The sequence below is a fragment of the Herpailurus yagouaroundi genome, unplaced genomic scaffold (genome assembly GCF_014898765.1).
Source record: "Herpailurus yagouaroundi ecotype Mexico unplaced genomic scaffold, PumYag 29, whole genome shotgun sequence".
In the NCBI taxonomy this organism is placed as follows: domain Eukaryota; kingdom Metazoa; phylum Chordata; class Mammalia; order Carnivora; family Felidae; genus Herpailurus; species Herpailurus yagouaroundi.
Window position 1 is genome coordinate 5,235,297 of NW_024412377.1, and position 17,467 is coordinate 5,252,763.

At 48.5% G+C, this 17,467-nt stretch overlaps 1 protein-coding gene across 4 annotated transcripts in view; it reads left to right on the forward strand.

The window, feature by feature from the left end:
- Positions 1-17,467, forward strand: part of ADCY2 (adenylate cyclase 2) — a 391,814-nt gene that overhangs the window by 336,204 nt on the left and 38,143 nt on the right. For 3 of the 4 annotated variants that reach the window (XM_040493726.1, XM_040493706.1, XM_040493720.1), the window contains 2 exons: positions 4,568-4,737; positions 15,956-16,040. In XM_040493726.1, the coding sequence (XP_040349660.1) occupies positions 4,568-4,737; positions 15,956-16,040 (255 nt within the window). The remainder of the gene's footprint in view (positions 1-4,567; positions 4,738-15,955; positions 16,041-17,467) is intronic. The other variant, XM_040493715.1, reaches the window with a different exon arrangement.

Below are 17,467 nucleotides of genomic sequence, written 5' to 3' on the forward strand. Positions count from 1 at the left end.
TGTCCACATTCACGACTCTCCACATTCACGGCTTCTTGTTACATCAAGAAGATGTAACACTTCTTGACCGTAATCTGTAATAGTCATCAGCTCAGGTCACGATCTCACAGTTCGTGGGTTCGAGTCCCACATCGGGCTCTGTGTTGACAGCTCGGAGCCTGGAGCCTGCTTAAGATTCTGTGTCTCCCTGCTCATGCTCTGTCTCTCTCTCTCTCTCAAAAATAAAATAAGCATTAAAAAAAATTAATAAAAAAAAGAAATTAATCTTACAGGCATCAACACTAAGCAACAAAGGTGTTCATCAAAGTGTTTGTGTAACTCCAAGAACAAAGAAAGCAAACAACCTACGAGTTAGAATAAACTTAACGGTTTAAATAAATTCTGCTATTCTGGGGCGCCTGGGTGGCTCAGTAGGTTGAGCTTCCGACTTCGGCTCGGGTCATGATCTCACGGCTTGTGAGTTCGAGCCTCATGTCAGGATCTGTGCTGACGGCTCAGAGCCTGGAGCCGCTTCAGATTCTGTGTCTTTCTCTCTCTCTCTCTCTCTCTCTCTCTCTCTCTCTCTCTCTCGGCCCCTCCCCTGCTCACACTCTGTCTCTCTCTGTCTCTCAAAAAATAAATAAATAAATAAACATTAAATAAATAAATAAATAGATAAATAAATAAATAAATAAATTCTGCTATTTAGTTACATCCAGCCAGGACAAAGATATTGTAGCAAAATATTTAATGACATAGAAATATATATTCACAATAAATTATTAATTGAAAAGTGTCACTTAAAAACATCCCAAATATTCCCCAATTTTCTAAAATGTCAGTATCAGTATTGAGTAGTATTAAAATATCAGGAATAAGTAGCACACCCCCCACAAAAAAGGATGGAAAAATATACCCAAAATAATTAATAGCAGCTCAAGTTCGTGGTTGGAGATTATAGGAGACCCTTAGTTTTATACGAGTCCTTTGTATATTCCCTAAGTTTTAACACCATTTGTATTATTGCTGTAGTAGGGGGAAAAGAAGTCATTTTAAAATATCCAACAAAATCTACCACAAAGGATTTTTGCCATGGAGGCAGTTCATATTATATCTGTATTTATATCATTATATCTGAAAAGCTTCCCTGTGAGTTTGCTATTACTAGAATTCTCATTTTCCGTGTGAGGAAACTGAGGCCAAAGAGACCTAAGTGAATTATCCAAGATAATAGCCGCTGTTCCCTTGGCGCAAAAATGCAAATTGAAAAAAAAATGCAAATTGATTTCATCAGTTAGCTATATCAAACATGTTAATAACCATAGTAACTAATTTTAACTCTGTTCACCTAATCTTAATGGATATTAACAAATGATATTTAGTAATTAAAGTAATAGTAATGATTTTCAATATGAATAAATAATATACACATTAACTAATAACATATCAACTACATCGAAACTATGCGGAAATCAGGTCAGTAGTAATTACATCCTAATGGAAGTCCGTTCGGGAGCCTGCCACCAGGACTCTTGCCCAGTCGGTGGGTGTTCTCCCTGGCGGCTTCCTTATGTGGTGGAGACAGCCGATCTCCAGAACCCCTGGCCTCGCCCTCTCAGGTTATCCCCCTCGTTCACACGCCCCCCTGCCGCTGTCTGCAGGCTGCCAGCCTACCTTTAATTAACTCCCAGACCACATTGTGCGTGACCTCCAGGCGGTCTAGAAAGTAAATAGTAAATGACTAAATGCCACTTGCCATTGACGTACGTTTTTCAGTAGATACTCCTGAAATAGGAAAACTTTTTAAAAGCCTAAGCACGAATTTTAAAATGTGAAACTAGGGCCACCTGGGTGGCTCAGTCCATTGAGCGTCCGACTTGGCTCAGGTCATGATCTCACAGTTCGTGAGTTCGAGCCCCGCGTCGGGCTCTGTGCCGACGGCTCGGAGCCTGGATCCTGCTTCGGATTCTGTGTTTCCCTCTCTCCGGCCCTCTCCCCGGTTGGCGCCCCCCCCCTTCTCTCTCTGTCTCGAAAATAAATAAAACATAAAATAGAATAAAATAAAATAAAATAAGTTAATCCATAGGCTGTATTTGTATAGGTGTTGGCACTTACTTCAAAGGAGGGGTGCTACAGAAATCTTGTGTGACCCTGTGTCCCCCCACCAGGTGCACGTGCACACGCTGATACTCACAGTGACACATTTGTTGACGACGTTCATCCTGAGGTCTCCCGCATCATTTCACTAGCAGCATCGTGTCTGGAACTGAGAGCTTCCCCCACAGCCGGCCCCCAAGGCAATGTCATGGCCTTCGAGGAGCGGTTCTAGACTACTCTCCACTACTGACTGAAAGACCACTGGGTTGTAAACCAGGGCCTCTCAGACTTTATGGGGAAGGCCCCTGCTTTCACTTGTTTAGTTTTTTTCAAACTGCCAACCCATCGTGGAGGGTAACTTTCAAAATGAACAGTGAAATAGCAGAAAAATGAACTAACGCAAGGAGACATGAGACACAGAAGCCTGTTATCTTGTCGGATTCGGTGGGATGAGGCTCCCCGTGAAGCTGCTGTACACGGTCCCCAAGCAGCCCTCCCTGGGGAATTTGCTGAGCTGCCTGCTCTGGGTTCTGTGTCTGTCCCCAGGCCTGAGGCGCTTCCTGGCCCTGAGCCCTCACGCCTGCCCTCTGAGCTGGGGACTCAGTCACCAGGCTAAGGGAATGGTGGCAGAACTCCATGTAACTCAGGGCTGGTTTAGGAGCACACACCCCTCCCCTACCTCCTGTTTTGGGGAAAACTGAGCCAGGTCTCCCTGCCTCGATTCTGTGTTTCCACTCGGCCAGCCCGAATAGTCCTATCAGGACACCTTTCTTTCCTCTGTTCCTCCCCCCATTCTCTGCTGCAGGGAGAGTGGGGTCAGCCTAGTGGGGAACGCCCCCTCGGGGAGGTAATCTGGCCATAGAAATTCTGCTTACAGTGCTCCGTGTCCCGTAAAATGCTGCCACCTGTAAGGCCGCCTTGCTCAGGAAAGCTTCACCTCCTAAAGGGTGACCCAGTGGCTGTGTGATCCAGGGCGGTGGCTGGTCTTCCTTGGGAGGCTGAAATGCCAGGTCTGAGTCCTCGTGAGTACGGATCTGTATTAGCCCTTGTGTGGCCGCCTCGCTCCCAAACCTCCCTCTCGCAGAGAAGGAAGTGCTTTGTGTGACCAGGGCGGCTGGCTTCTCGACTTCTCTTCCCCAAGAGCAGGATGGATGAGCTGATATCGCTGGCCTTCCGTGGCTTATTCCATATAATGGAAATGACAGACCGGGCTAGTTTTTAAAGACAGGGTCTGTCAAACATCGGTCGGATCTGTGCTTCATTATACCATGAAACTTTACTGAGTGCTGCCTCTGCTCCAGAAATGCCGGTGGCAGCCAGCCCTGGTTCCTGAAGACACGGCAGTGTCACAGGTAGAGGCCCCATGGGCCTGGTGACCGTGTCCACTTACCACATCCCTCCTGGCTGGCAGGGCTCTGGGCCGCAAGCTTGGCTTGTTCTTTTCAGTGACTTAAAAGGAGGACATTAGGGGCACCTGGGCGGCTCAGTCGGTTAGGTGTCTGACTCTTGGTTTCGGCTCTGGTCGTGATCTCACGGTTCGTGGGATCGAGCCCACATCGGGCTCTGTGCTGACAGTGTGGAGCCTGCTTGGGATTCTCTCTCTCCCTCTCTCTGCCTCTCGCCCGCTTCTGCTCTCTCTCTCAAAATAAATAAACATCCAAAAAAAAAAAACAGAGGGCATTCTTCCCTCATTTTATAGATGGAGACATGCTCCACAACCAGGTTGGGTCACTGGTGACCCCGCTAATGAGTGAGCAAAGCAAGATTGGCTGGGGCTGTCGCATCTCGATGACGTCCCGTAGGGCAAATGGCGAGGGAGCACCACGGTAGGGCACACGTGTCACTGTTTCCGGGGGACGACACGGGATGCAACGTGCTGGCTTTTTTCCACACGCCTAGCTCTTCCCATTCCCTCGTGTTCCCTGCCCACTTCCAGGGACTCTGTGACTCACCCCGGCCAAAGCTTTTAGTTTGTCAAATCCTCTCTGCTTTGGACCTGCAGTTTCTCCTTTAATAAAATGCCGAGGCTTTCTTATGCTTTTAACAGAACTCCTGGTAATGATTTATATCTTCATAAATTAAGAATTGAAAGGCCGAAAGAGATTCTAAGTACTATAGCTTTTAAAATCGATACCTGTGTACAGAGTCACTTGTTTTCATCTTCGAGAAGCAAATGACATTTGCGAGTCATGACCTGCCTTCAGTGTAGATCGTTAAGAATTATTTCTACTGGCAATATGCATGATTGTTCTCATTGGGCATGCTTCACTGGGTCAGCAAGCCATGGAATGAGTAATTCTTTTCTAAAGCACACATTTTCGGGCGTGTACCCCGGGGTCAGAAAACAGAAAAGGGCATCTGTTTTTCACAGCCAGTTTGGAAGTCGCGTGCGTGAGCTTGGGGGTTGGTGGTGACCCCCAGTGTGAATTCCTATTCCAGCATTTCGCAGAAGAGATCCTAAACGCTCATCTGATATATTTCCCTGTTCCAGTACTTTATCTACAGCTGCATTCTGGGACTGATTTCCTGCTCGGTTTTCCTGCGGGTGAATTACGAGTTGAAAATGCTGATCATGATGGCCGCGTTGGTAGGCTACAACACCATCCTTCTCCACACTCACGCCCATGTCCTGGACGACTACAGCCAGGTCTTATTTGAGAGGTAACCTGCGCCCTCTTCCTTCTCTGCGGTGGTTTCACGGGACGTTGATGACGTGAGTGTGTGTTGAGCAAACACAGACTAGCGGTATCCTTGCCATTGATAATCATTGTGTGGGCTTTTCTTTGAAATTGTGGTGCAGAAAATTGATGTGTGTCTTCACTATAGATTATATACAATATGTATCATCATGTACCCTTAGGAGGTTTAGGGAGGTGATTACTGACCCAATCTGTACTGTATTGATAACAATAACCTAGGGTTTCTCTTCTTCAGCATTATAAAACTTCGGAGCGAGTAAGTTTCTGTTGTGTCGGGCGGTGGGAGGACTGCCCTCGGCATTATAGGGTATGTCGAGGGATCCCTGGCCCCTACCCGCCAGATGCCACTCACAGCCACCCGCCCCGAGTCATGACCACAAAAAATGTCTCCGGACGTTGCCAAACGTGCCCTGCGGGGCAGAGTGGACCCCAGTTCAAAACAGAGGAATCCACCTACACCGGAAAAGTAAGTGGATACATTCACAAGTTATAGACTTCAACATCTTACGGGAGATTCCCTAAAATATCCTGGTGTGGAAGGAGGTACTGGCAGCTGGCGATTCTCTGTTCTATGAAGAGATTGATTTGCAGGAAGAGGTAGACCTGTGATATAATCCGGTCCTGGATACGATCAGATGATATGATGTGAAAGCATCGGGTCCCGAGTTCAGAAATATTGAAAATGGTCCTCAAGCCCCTCTTTGGGTTTATGAAAGGTCGCCTACCATCAAATTACTTCCATAAGCTTAGAATACCTGTTCCCCGCTTGAAAAAAAAAAAAATGAAACATTATGATGCTCTCCATCACACATCTTGATAGCAAAACCTTTTACATCAAGTGTTGGGTTTATTTCTGGACCTGCCAGGCTTCCGGTTTTTTTCTGTAGGCATGTTGCATAATCCTACGTAAAATATCTATATATTTCTTTTAATATAAAATAAATGCCTTAAATATTTTCCTAGATGTGTGGCTCCAGAAAGATGGCTTGTGTTGACGGCATATGGCCACTTACTTCTCCATCAGAGGTTCAGTGTCAAGGACAGTGGGCCCCCCGCTGCGTGCACGTTTCTTGCCAGTAAGAACTTTCAGAAACACAGTGGCAGTGCATTCTCTTCACGTAATTTAATTTCCATCGTCTTCCACACCATGAAGCTTTAATAATCTGTAATCAAGCTGAAGAGTAGTCGAGTTGCAAAAATGCATAATGGTATTAAGGAAGGTTTATGATTCCTTAGCAAGGAGGAGAATGAAATCAGAAGTTAATTTTCCAATAAGTTCTCAGAGTCACCAAGCAAACATGCTTCAATATTTCTCTGCCACATCCAGGGAGCCTGCCTCAAATCCCTATGTAAATGTGGCGTTACCGATTTCTATGCGCAGCAGACAATGTCACTGAATTTCCCTTTATTGAGTTTGAGGCTCCTGAATATGCGACACATCTGAAGACAAAGAAGCAATTAGAACGGCGGCTTTCTGATGGAGAGAGAATCACTCCTGGGGACCTGGGACAGACACACGATCTCGGGTCAGATCCCAGCAGCACTGGAGGAGTTACTTGGTTGAAGAAAAGTTTTTACTTCCCGAGCCCTTTCATTTCATTCAAGATCTTTTGTGTGTATTCTCCTGGTCGTGTCTTCATAAGAACCTTACAATCAGAGAGGGCTGCCCTGAGAAGCCTCCAGAACCTGCCTCCACTCCGAAGGAAGACAGCGTCCTTCCAGGAGGAGGGATGCACCTGTCTCCCCGTCCTCCTCCTGCCCATACAGTTCTGGCCTGTCCAGACCCGCGTCCTGCACGAGCTGCCCCAGCACCCCCCAAGCATTCCTCCACCAAAAGGTGACTGTTCCTGGCAGGATAGCAGAATACCTTGAAATCAACAAATTTTCTCAATATCGGTTTAAAACTAATCCCAAATGAGGGGCCCCCAGGTGCCTCGGTCAGTTAAGCATCTGATTCCTGAGATCGAGCCCCCCCCCCGTCAGGCTCTCTCTCTTCCTCAAAAATAAATAAACATTAAAAACTTTTTTAAACATATTCAAACAAACAAACAAACGAGAGACTCCTAAGACCAAGACTCTCTCCATTTCCCTCCTGATTTCTTCAGCCTCAGTGTGTGTTGGAGAGAACCCTAAACCCCTCCCAGAGCCAAAACCCACCAATGCCTATGTGTTCTTTGTGCGAGAGAATTCAAGAGGTTTCCCCATCAAACACCTGACCCAGGTTTCCTCATCCTTCGCCTCAATGGTGTAGACGCTGGTACACCTCCTTTCTGTTAAGACACTGGGATCCTCAGAAAAACAAAAGCCCCCTGATCTGGGACGGGACCTGGAGATGGAACATCCCTAAATCCCAAAGCCAGTGGCTCCCTTCAAGGAGGGAGCTGGTTCCCAGGAGTGCCACACCACACTCCCAGTCCTGACAGAGCTCATCCGTGCCACTGAAGATGTGCTTGGCCCCGTCCCTTTTCTGACTTATTTCTGGTCTTTGCATCCTTGGTCTCCCTTTTCACTCTTGGTTTCCTGGTCCTTGCCCTGGTCTTCTTTCTGGAATGTGTGCTCTGCTGTGAGAGTCAGTGCCCTTGGGGCCCACCTTGGCCCCTGGACTGGACCCCTTGTCAACACCGAGCATTCCTAGCAGACCTACCCCAGACTTGTGGCTTTCACCGTGGGTGTTCCTGCAGACCGAGCGGCCCTGTCACCCTGCGAAGCTGGGGAATGTCTCCCCTAGAGGTAGCAGATGGGGCTCTGTCTGTTCTCTTTTCTTTAAGGCGGGTAACAGACACTCTAGAATCGAGGAAGGAGCAGGTCTGAACCAAGTACCACTCTGATAACCACAGTGCCTGTAACTGTGCCTGCCCTCTAGTAAGTAGGTGCTAAAAAATATCTGTTAGATAAACGAATAACAACAGGTAGACTCCTTAATAACCAGAAAGGCCCAAATACTGGCTGTAATGAAAAGCCTCACCTCACCTGCTTCCCTGAAGACAGAGGCTCATGGAAGATGTGTCTTTTCAGGAACAGGATCGGTTTTTGTTTGTACTCTTACGTTTCAAGGGCAAGTTTGGAGGGGGCATCTCTGTTTATAAGGCAGTGTTAGGCCACTTTCTGAATACACATTTGGACTGTATTGTCGTCCTATATGTGAGTGAGTTCACCGTCACCCATGTTTCGGGGGCCTTTTCGGGACCAAATTTGACATTGATAATGGACAAGCCAAAAGGATGTTACAAGCCAGCAGGGATGTTTTTACAGCAGGGTTAGCGAAGAAAACAGGAGAAGTATGCACCAAAAAAACTCCAGCTCAACGAATAATTCAGAAAGTGACATCGAAGATATTCCAACAGATTCGCAAGTGTGGAAAGCCTACTCTAAAGGAGAAGAAAAGAGACTACTTTGAGTGTGCCACTGAAAGTTCATTAAACAGAGGCCAGCGATGCCCCAATACTTACCATTACCTGCTCTTATGTGATTCTGGGAAGTCACGTCATGGTGGAAGAAGCCCGGGTGTTTCTGGTATTCAGAAGGTCCAGGAGAAGACGTTTCCTAATTCTCTGGCATTTACAACATCCCCCGTCTTTCCGTGAGTACAGGATGTTTTGCTGAACCAGTCAGTGGCCATTCCGGTTCCTACCCGTGACGCTGTCTCCCAGAGCCCTCGGCCGGCACCAACGGAGGACACCAAGTGCTCTTGGCAGTGACGGTGATGCTGATGAGCGTTGATGTTGCTGCAAGATGTTCTTGTTGCGAAGACACTTTCCCTTCCCTTGTCAAGGTCTTGCCACAGAGTCCGCAAGACACTGTCAGATTTTTCCTGGGAGTTTTTTTCTTACAGAACTGAGAAGTCTCAAGGGATGAGTGTTATCGTTTCCTATGGACCCGGCCATTATGCTAATCCACCTGAATATAGGAGATGTGCGTTTAATTCTGAAAATGCAGGGGTGGGGAGCTTGAACAGGACGGTGCGTGGTGGGGTGGATAACAAGGAACCAGCTCTGTTTGGGCGCTTAGCTGAATACGACAAATCCTTTGTGGACAGCGTATACGTAAGGCGTGTAAGTAAGCAGCGATGCCCAGTGTCCAGCCTCGTCCGCAAGCTCTGGATTGTTGTTGGTAGAAATGTCTGCATAATTTTAACTTCCTTAAAGTTCTGCGTCAAGCGTGGTGATGGAGACGCTCAGACACTTGTCACCGGGAGCTATGCGTTGAGCACCTTCAGTGTGACGTTGTTCCGCTTTCTCTGTTTTTCCTGTGTCTCATTCAAGACACAGAATTCGAGATGATGACGCGACAGATTTTGACAGTGTCCCAACTTGGGATCAGCCGAGGGTGAGATCACTGCAGCATTAATCACGATCAGCAGAAAGGCAGGACGGCACCGCACGTCCACCCTGCGGTCGAGGGTCTGGGGGTGTCCCCAAGCACCTGAAATTCCTCTCAGGTCTCCTCTTTTAAATTAAAAATGTATTCCAGATTTACATTCTAACCCATCACGTATCCAAGTTAATGTTGAAAGTTTTGAAATTACTTTCGAAGTTAACATCTCAGTTTCTCACCCCCTGCCCAGTTTCCCCCCTCTGTATCTCCAGAAAGTAAGAAACACAAGTTTCTGTGTGGCTGGAACCGCCCCCCCCCACCCCCTGCAGTGGGTTGGGGGGTCAGAGAAGCTGGTGGTGGGTCCTCCGAGCTGCCCGACATAAAAGCAAGTCGTCTGAGGGCTACTCAATTCCACCAAACTTTCTCTTCTTTCTTCTAGAAAAAGCAACCACCAGTGAGCTACTGTGTTATTTAATCTAGAAAAGAAAATGCCCTGGGAGGTGGATCCACCTGCAGAAGAGTACTTGATTTTTAGGCTGTTCTGTTTGATTTTGGAGTGGGGGGCGGGGAGGAGATTTCCCGGAGCCTGTGCCCAGACACTGTGCAGAATGCATCTTAATCATCACTCCGTCAGCCTCTGATGCTAAGGCCACGCACAGCCCTGCGTCTCACTGCACTGATCGGCCAGTCGCCTCCCGCCTACAATCACCTTTACGGAGCGAAACCACGACCACATTCGTCAAGTGCATTATCACATCCATAGCAGAGGGCCAGCGCCACTCTCAGCCCCGCCTTTGTCCTCTCTCCTGACCTGCAGCTGTCCCCTGGGCTCCTTTCCCGGCGAGAGCTTGTGCCTTAGTGTGGTAGGCTCTTCCAGCCCCAGAATGTCTTGCTTGGCATTTATGAATAATACAATGAGAAAAACTTAAAAAAAAAAAAAAAAAAGGCTGGGGTGCCTGGGTGGCTCAGCCAGTTGAGCGACCAACTCTTGATTTCGACTCAGGTCACGATCTCTCGGTCCATGCGATGGAGTCCTGTGTTGGGCTCTGTTCCGGCAGCGTGGAGCCTGCTTGGGATTCTCGCTCTTCCTCTCTGTCTCTGCCCCTCCCCTCCTTGCACGTTGTCTCTGTCAAAATAAATAAATAACCTTAAAAAAAGATGCTCTGAGAAAGCATAGGCTCGGGGCCCTCTGTCCTTGGGTGGCATTGGGCCACCCGCCCTGGAGGACTGCTGCGGGTTCCAGGGGATCCGTGTCCAGCCAGGAGAGGAAAGAGTGTCTAGAAAGGAGGCCCCTGGGGTTTCAAACCAGCACGATTATGTGTCCCCTCACTCAGGTGTTTTTAAAACACACTTCTATTGAACACCCGCCGTATGCCGGGCCTCACTGCTGGAGCCTGAGCTCACGGAGACGAAGAAAGTACAGTTTCTACCGTCAAGAAGATCACAAAGTCTCTCTGAGAAGATAGTGTCTCACGGGAAGGCTCGCGGGAGACTTGTCTGTCGGGGTTGAGTTCATGCCGCACGCCTAGGAAAGGAGAGAGTGTGTCGGCCGGCTTGTGTTAGGGCCCAGCGTTGACTCACGTCAGGAAGACGAAGAACTATGAGGACGCACCCCGACCCCGCAGCCGGCTCCCCGCCCGCGCTCCCAGTGGTGGAGGAGACTGCCAACTTGGGCAGAAAGCCGGTGCGGATCTGAGGACCAGGGAGAGACAGACGACAGACTTGAACTTGAGCAAATTTTGTCAGAGCAAACCGAAGGAGGCCGTCAGTACTCTGCCCGGTGCACGGCCGGGCGGAGAGATGGCTCGCAGCTTGAGAACTGGGCCACGGGAGGGGGCAAGGGTCGTGCAACAGCCATGACCACAGCCAGTCTCAGGAAGCCCCAAGCTGTTTCTGTCCCGGGGCCGTTCATAAGGACTCCAGGAGGGGACTGCCCTTTCGGGTGTGAAGAGAGCCGTGCACAACTTCAAGGAACAGAAAACCTCGAAGAAGAAAGGAGCAGAGGAAGTAGTGAACAGCCAGAGAACCCTTGGTGAGGGGGCATGAGTAAGTCCTTGCCAACCAACATTACTCTCGGTGCAGATGGACTGAATTGTCCACCCAAAAGGCAAGGCTGGCTGCAGGAGTAAAAAACGTCAGCACCAGGGGCGCCTGGGTGGCCCCGTGGGTTAAACGACCGACCCGTGGTTTCGGCTCAGGTCGCGATCTGACCGTTCGTGAGATCGAGCCCCACATCGGACTTTGCACTGACAGCATGAAGCCTACTCGGGATTCTTTCTCCCTCTCTCTGTCTCCCTCCTCTCTCCTGCTTGTGGGTATGTGCACTCTCTCCCTCCCTCTCAAAATAAATAAATAAATAAATGTTTTTAAAACACAGTTTTTTTGTTGTTGTTGTTGTTTTTAAAGAAACAACACGTGTTGGTGAGGATGTGGAAAAAGGGCAACCCTCAGGCACTGTTGGTGGGAATGCAAACTGGTGCAGCCGCTCTGGAACTACCTGGAAGTTTAAAATAGAACTACCCTGTAATCCTGAGTTCCTTTAGGTGCTTTTCTTCTTAAGATAATAGAGGCCTGTTTCCGCTAGGGAAACATAAAGATTTTAAATGGGAGATCATGGTCAAGTCTCCGTGCCTGGACTGCTCTCTGTCCTGAGATTGAAGAATGTCCTTTGTACCTCACCTGAACCGTTGGCCTTTAGGTTAGAGCTGGTCCACCAGGCAATTCCTCATCCAAGTTTTTAGGGTTCTTTGTTCTTTTGTCCTCCGAAAACTTGAGGGCCAGAATGATCGCTCCAGTAACAGCCTCAGGGTGAGGGCCAGCTGTAAATTAGTGTGTGGCCCCAGGCTCGTTTGGGCATCTGAGTCTCTAGGGCCCAGTTTTTAGGTGTGAAAAGAACCACATCCTGTCACATTTTTGCTAGAACTGTCCCTGAGTTAGAAACTTTCTCAGTCCTGTCAGCACTGTGACCCCTACCTCATCACTCTGGGAGAGCACAGCGGGACAAGGGCAAGTCCAAAGTGGATTGCAACCTTAATACTTAAAGATCAGAGAGAGAGAAGGAGGCCTCCCACCCAGCCAGCTGCCATTTTTACATAAATGACCAACACGATGGTTATAGGTGGAGTTGCGTCCCTCAAAGAAGACATGGTGAAGTCCTAACCTCGGCCACCTCACAACATGACCTTACTTGGAGTAGGGTTGTTGCAGATTATTTCGTTGAATGAAGTCCTACTGGAGTGGGATGGGCCCTAATCCAGCATGGCTGGTGTCCTTATAAGAAGATGGCCATCTTGATGGCTCAGTCGGTTAAGCTTCTGACTCTGGCTCATGTCATGATCTTGCGGTTTGTGGGTTTGAGCCCCGCGTCGGGCTCCGTGCTGACGGCTCGGAGCCTGGATCCTGCTTCGGATTCTGTGTCTCCCCCTCTCTCTGCCCCTTCCCAACTCATGCTCTGTCTCTATCTCAAAAATGAACATTAAAAAAAATCTTTTTCTTAATATGACCGTGTGAAGACACAGACTCATTGAGAGAACGTCATTTGTTGGTGGAGGCAGACGCTGAAATGATGCGGTGGTGAGCCAAGGAACACCAGGGATTGGCGAGCACCAGAACGAGGCGAGGAAGGACGTCCCTGTGGGCTTCAGAGGGAGCACTGTCCTGCCAACACCTTGACTGCAGACAGACATCTGGCTTCCAGAACTGTGAAACGATCAACTTCCATTGTTTTGAGCCACCCAGCTTACAGTACCTTGTTTTTAGAAGCTCTAGGAACCTGATGGAACGTGACGATCAACACAATGGACTGGACTAGCTCCTGGGATTCCATTCTGCCTATTCTGGATGCTCCCTCCGTGCTACACACCCCCCTTCCTCCCAGCCTCTCCCACATGCCACACAAAGAGCAAGGTAACCCAAGAATGCATCTGTGGATGGACAGATTTCTCATCCAAGCTGCAGGAGCCATATGGCACTCACCCATGCATGGTCCACACGGGAGACAAGGGCTCCTGTAGGAATCAGCCATTCTTTTTGGCTGGATGAATAAAAGACGTTTTTGAGGAGCCTAAGTGAAATCCATGAGAGCACCGTGCCATCCTTCTTAGGCGGCAGAGAGGGTCAGGAGGGAGAAAGGCATTCGTGTGCCCACAGGTCTGTTCTACATGCTGATGCGTCTTGCTACTTCTGAGGCCCATTCAGTCCCATCCAGCAACCACTTGTCTCGTCTCCCCTTGTCCTTCTCCCTCGAGGCCCCCACCCCTCCCATCGCTCTTCCCCACTAAGCCTCCAGATCTGGGAGACGGTGGAGCAGAGCATTTCTACCCCCTACACCAATGTTCACATGCATTCACGTGAGGAGTCCCAGGTAGGATCGCTTGCCTGTATTTTCTGTGTGATTAACTGGAAACCCAGCCAGGCCCCAGACTGCATACAGAGGGCCCTACCTCCCCGTTTCCATCCCTGAGAGGGACCTGAGCTGGCTCTGCATGGTTGGGACATCTGGGCCCTTAGCCGGGCATGCAAGGGGGGACCTGAGTTCCGATTGGCCGCGTGGATGAACTTGCAGCAAGGTCCTGACCCGGGAGTTAACGTTTGACTCTTTGTTTGGGAGTTCCGGGGGCGGGGTGAAGTCCTAACCTCCGCTACCTCACAACATGACCTTACGTGAAACAGGGTTGGGGCAGGGGGTCCTCAGACCCCTAGAATCACAAAAGAATGGAAGGTTTGTGAAGCAACACGAACATTTAAAACCCGCCTGCACATCTGAGAACGCTCGCTGCGTTGTACCGCTTTTGCTAACTGGCAAAATGGTGTCACTAGAGTCAATATAGAAAAATAAGGGTTTAATATTCATTGCAGCCGACGTTGTTGATAAACATCTGCTCTCCTCAGCCACTGCAGCTGCGCTTTTAGACACAGCTGTCACAGGCTCGTGAAGGAGCAACTTCATTTCTTAGGATCCGTTCTGGGGAAACAGGGATGTGGCACCTTCCTGTTTACTGGAGAAACCAAACCGGCGACAGCCTTACGCCTTACGGCTGACGAGCTCACCTGCCTGCAGCCCAGCCGGTTCAGCAAGGAGGAACGAGCCCCTCATGCAAGCCCGGCCTTTCTGGAGAGTTCTCTGAGGTCCTGAGCCCTTCGACCCCCGAGACTGGCTATTCTGCCTCTTCCTATCTGCAAGGAATCGAGGTTTCCCTTGCACTTGGATCTTGCCTTCTGTTAATGATAATTCACCAACCTCCATTTTCTTATCTTTTTCATGACCTCTCTAGCCCCGACCCTCACTAAAACTCATGGGTGCCACTTATGAAGTGCTTCCCACGCATCAGGCTCTGTGCCAGGTTATCAGTGGTTGGCATAGTGACCAAAACAGCCTGGAAGATGGGTATTGTTACCCGCTCTGGCTGATGGTAAGAGTGAGGTTTGGAGGGGTCAGTCCTACGTGCCACAAATCAACAGGGCAGGGGAGGGAGGGACACTCCAGTCCGACCTGGGTTGTCTTCCTCCAAAGCCCACCTGAGCTCTTTTGCTACCACGTGGATTCCTCACATGTCATCAGAGGGTTCATTCCTTGAACCCTCTGTAGAGAGATGGGAAAATCTTAAAGCAAGCTCAACCCACAAGCAGAAGGTGATGGCCTGGGGCTTACTTACTTTAATTAAACATGACCTATGCTGCTTATGTGGTATGTCTCCATCCATAATCAGCTTTTTAAGTCCTATCACGTGTGGGAGATGGTCATCTGTCTGCTAGGCGGGACTCCCCGGGGATGACAGGAGATAGCTCCTTCCCTGCTGGATTAGCCAGGGTTCTCCAGAGAAACGGCACCAGTAGGGTATTGGTATATGATATATGTAATATACGTATATCAAGCAAGAGGTTTATCGTAAGGAACTGGCTCCCGTGGCTATGGAGGCTGACGAGTCCAAAATCTGCATGGCGAATGTCCCAGTTGGAGCCTGAGGGCCAGAAGCTTCTGTAGAGCCAGGAAGAGCCAGTGTTTCAGATCAGAGGCAGTCGGGCAAGAGAGAGTTCTGTCTCACTCAGGGGCAGGTCAGCACTTTCTTCTAGTTAAGCCCTCAGCTGATTGGATGAGGCCGACCCGAATTACGCAGGGCTTCACTCAGCTCACTGCTTCAAATGTGAACCTCATCCAAAAAACACTCTCACAGAAACACCCAGAGTGACAGTTGAGTGAAATGTCTGGGCATCCCGTGCCCACCACGCATGCCAACTCCATATGCGGGGTGATGGTTTTCTGGAATGTTGTGGTGAGGACACGGACGGGGATTGATGACTGACGTCTACCTGGACCCGAGAAGAAATGGGGCAGTGGACCAAGAATTGCCATCTGGGGTACAAACCCATACAAAAGAGAACATAAGACCGAGCGCCTACCAAAGAAGTTATGAGCAACTATATAATTTGCAGGTGAGGGTAGCTGGTGGAATGAAGTTCCCTGCTTCGTTTTTCTCCCTCCCACGATGGTTAATTTCTAGAAGACGGTCTCTTTCTGAGAGTGGTAACTTCAAAAGTCGGTATCCAATGTCAGATTATCCATATGGATCTCAGAAGTGTAAAGAAAATACTACGATGCACATTCCTCTGTTCTTTTATGTCTGTTAGAGTTTGGTAGAAAGTAACACATCTATGTTAATTTGGAAGGATCTTTTACTGAGCTTTCAAAATAGGGATTATTTTGTTTTGCTGCAATCTGGGCTTGGAGATGTATTTGAAGGGTGTGTGTTTGGCTGGACTAGAACATGCAGTGGAGGTTCTCAAGTTGGTCGATATACAAATTCTAAGTGCCGTATGTATGTTGTTTTGTACTGTTTTTGTCTGTCTGTCTGTTTGTTCTCTAATAGACCAGGCATTTGGAAAGACCTGAAGACCATGGGCTCAGTGTCTCTCTTTATATTTTTCATCACACTGCTTGTTCTGGGTAGACAGGTAAGACATCTGCTTTTTGACATAACTTCCCCCAAGTTCCGTGTTAATAATACGTTGCTCGTACGTTGACTCTACCTCAATTGCAAAAAAAAAAAAAAAAACAAAGTCTATTCAGTAATAATAATGAAAATACTTTGCTGATGTGCACTGTAGCTGCTTTCATGCGAACAAATGCTGATGTGTCACAATCATTTGATCACCAGAGAGAAACGTGTGTGTGCGTGCGTAAATATAGACAATAGGACAGAGGTCTCTCATTTTTTTTTTTTTTTCTTTTTTCTGCAAGAGGCAAACTTGGTGAATGGTAGAGATGGGAATCCATTTCCTGGTAAATCTCAAAATAACGTTGTAGGTTTTGTAAGCCTACAAAGGTGATCCCTCCGTAGCTGACGCTATTTGTAAAACTGTCCCCTCGTCTGGGATTTTATTTGCATTTCAGAAGGGATGGCCTGTTTCATTTTCTTAGAAGTGGGTATGAATACCTTTGACGTCACCTGAAATCATTCCTAGAAATACAGTCCTCTGTTCAAAAATTGTATTTTTTCATGAGAATGAAACTGTGCTTCCTTGCACTCCCCACTCCTTCTGGTCTCCAAGGAGAGGCTGTGGGTGCAGGATTTTCAAGGATGATATTCTTTCTCTAGCTGCACATGAGCACGATTGCCCAAAGGATATAGACTCATTGCATGCCAGGCACTCTGCCTTCACCAAAGTTTGCTTGGAATTCTTTGATGGATGATGTAAAACAAAGGAACAATATATAGAGAAATAACCAACTAAGATGCAAAGCCAATTTAATCATCGACACAGCACTAAACAGTTAAACCGTAGGAAGTTGTTAACAGTCACACAGTCAGAGCAGAGGCCGGATCTGTGGCTGCCAGTCGAGTGGCCTGGAAACACTGTCCTCTTCCAAGGAGCACCCACGGCATGCTTCCCTGAGAGCTACAGTGCATCCCACCCCAGTCTCCCAGGAGCTGAATTGTTGTCCTGATGCAGAGCTCTAGAAGACCCCTGTCTCCCTCCCATCCCACCCCACCTCCATCCCTGGCACAGCTTTGTTCTGCATCCTTTGGCTTGTAGCTTTGACAGTCTGCACGTTCCGATTAACCCATTGAACCGTGTCCTGTTCTTTCTTCCTGGTTCCATTTGTTTCCTGCCACCTGGCTTTCTCCTCCATCGACCTGCTTTCTGTTCTCACTCATAGAGAAAAGGCATGTCCACTCTCAGGAAACCCTATTAGAAGTGAAAAATGGGAACGAAATGGGCTTCCTTGCGTAATATCCCCTGGCTGATCATTCCTCCGGAAACATGGCCGCCCCCTCTGTGGGGGTCCCCTGTTTCTCCATTTCGTCCCAAGGATGTTCCGTCTGCACTTTCTCCTACTGTAGTCATCAGATTGCTTCACAGCAGTGTATCTTAAGGAC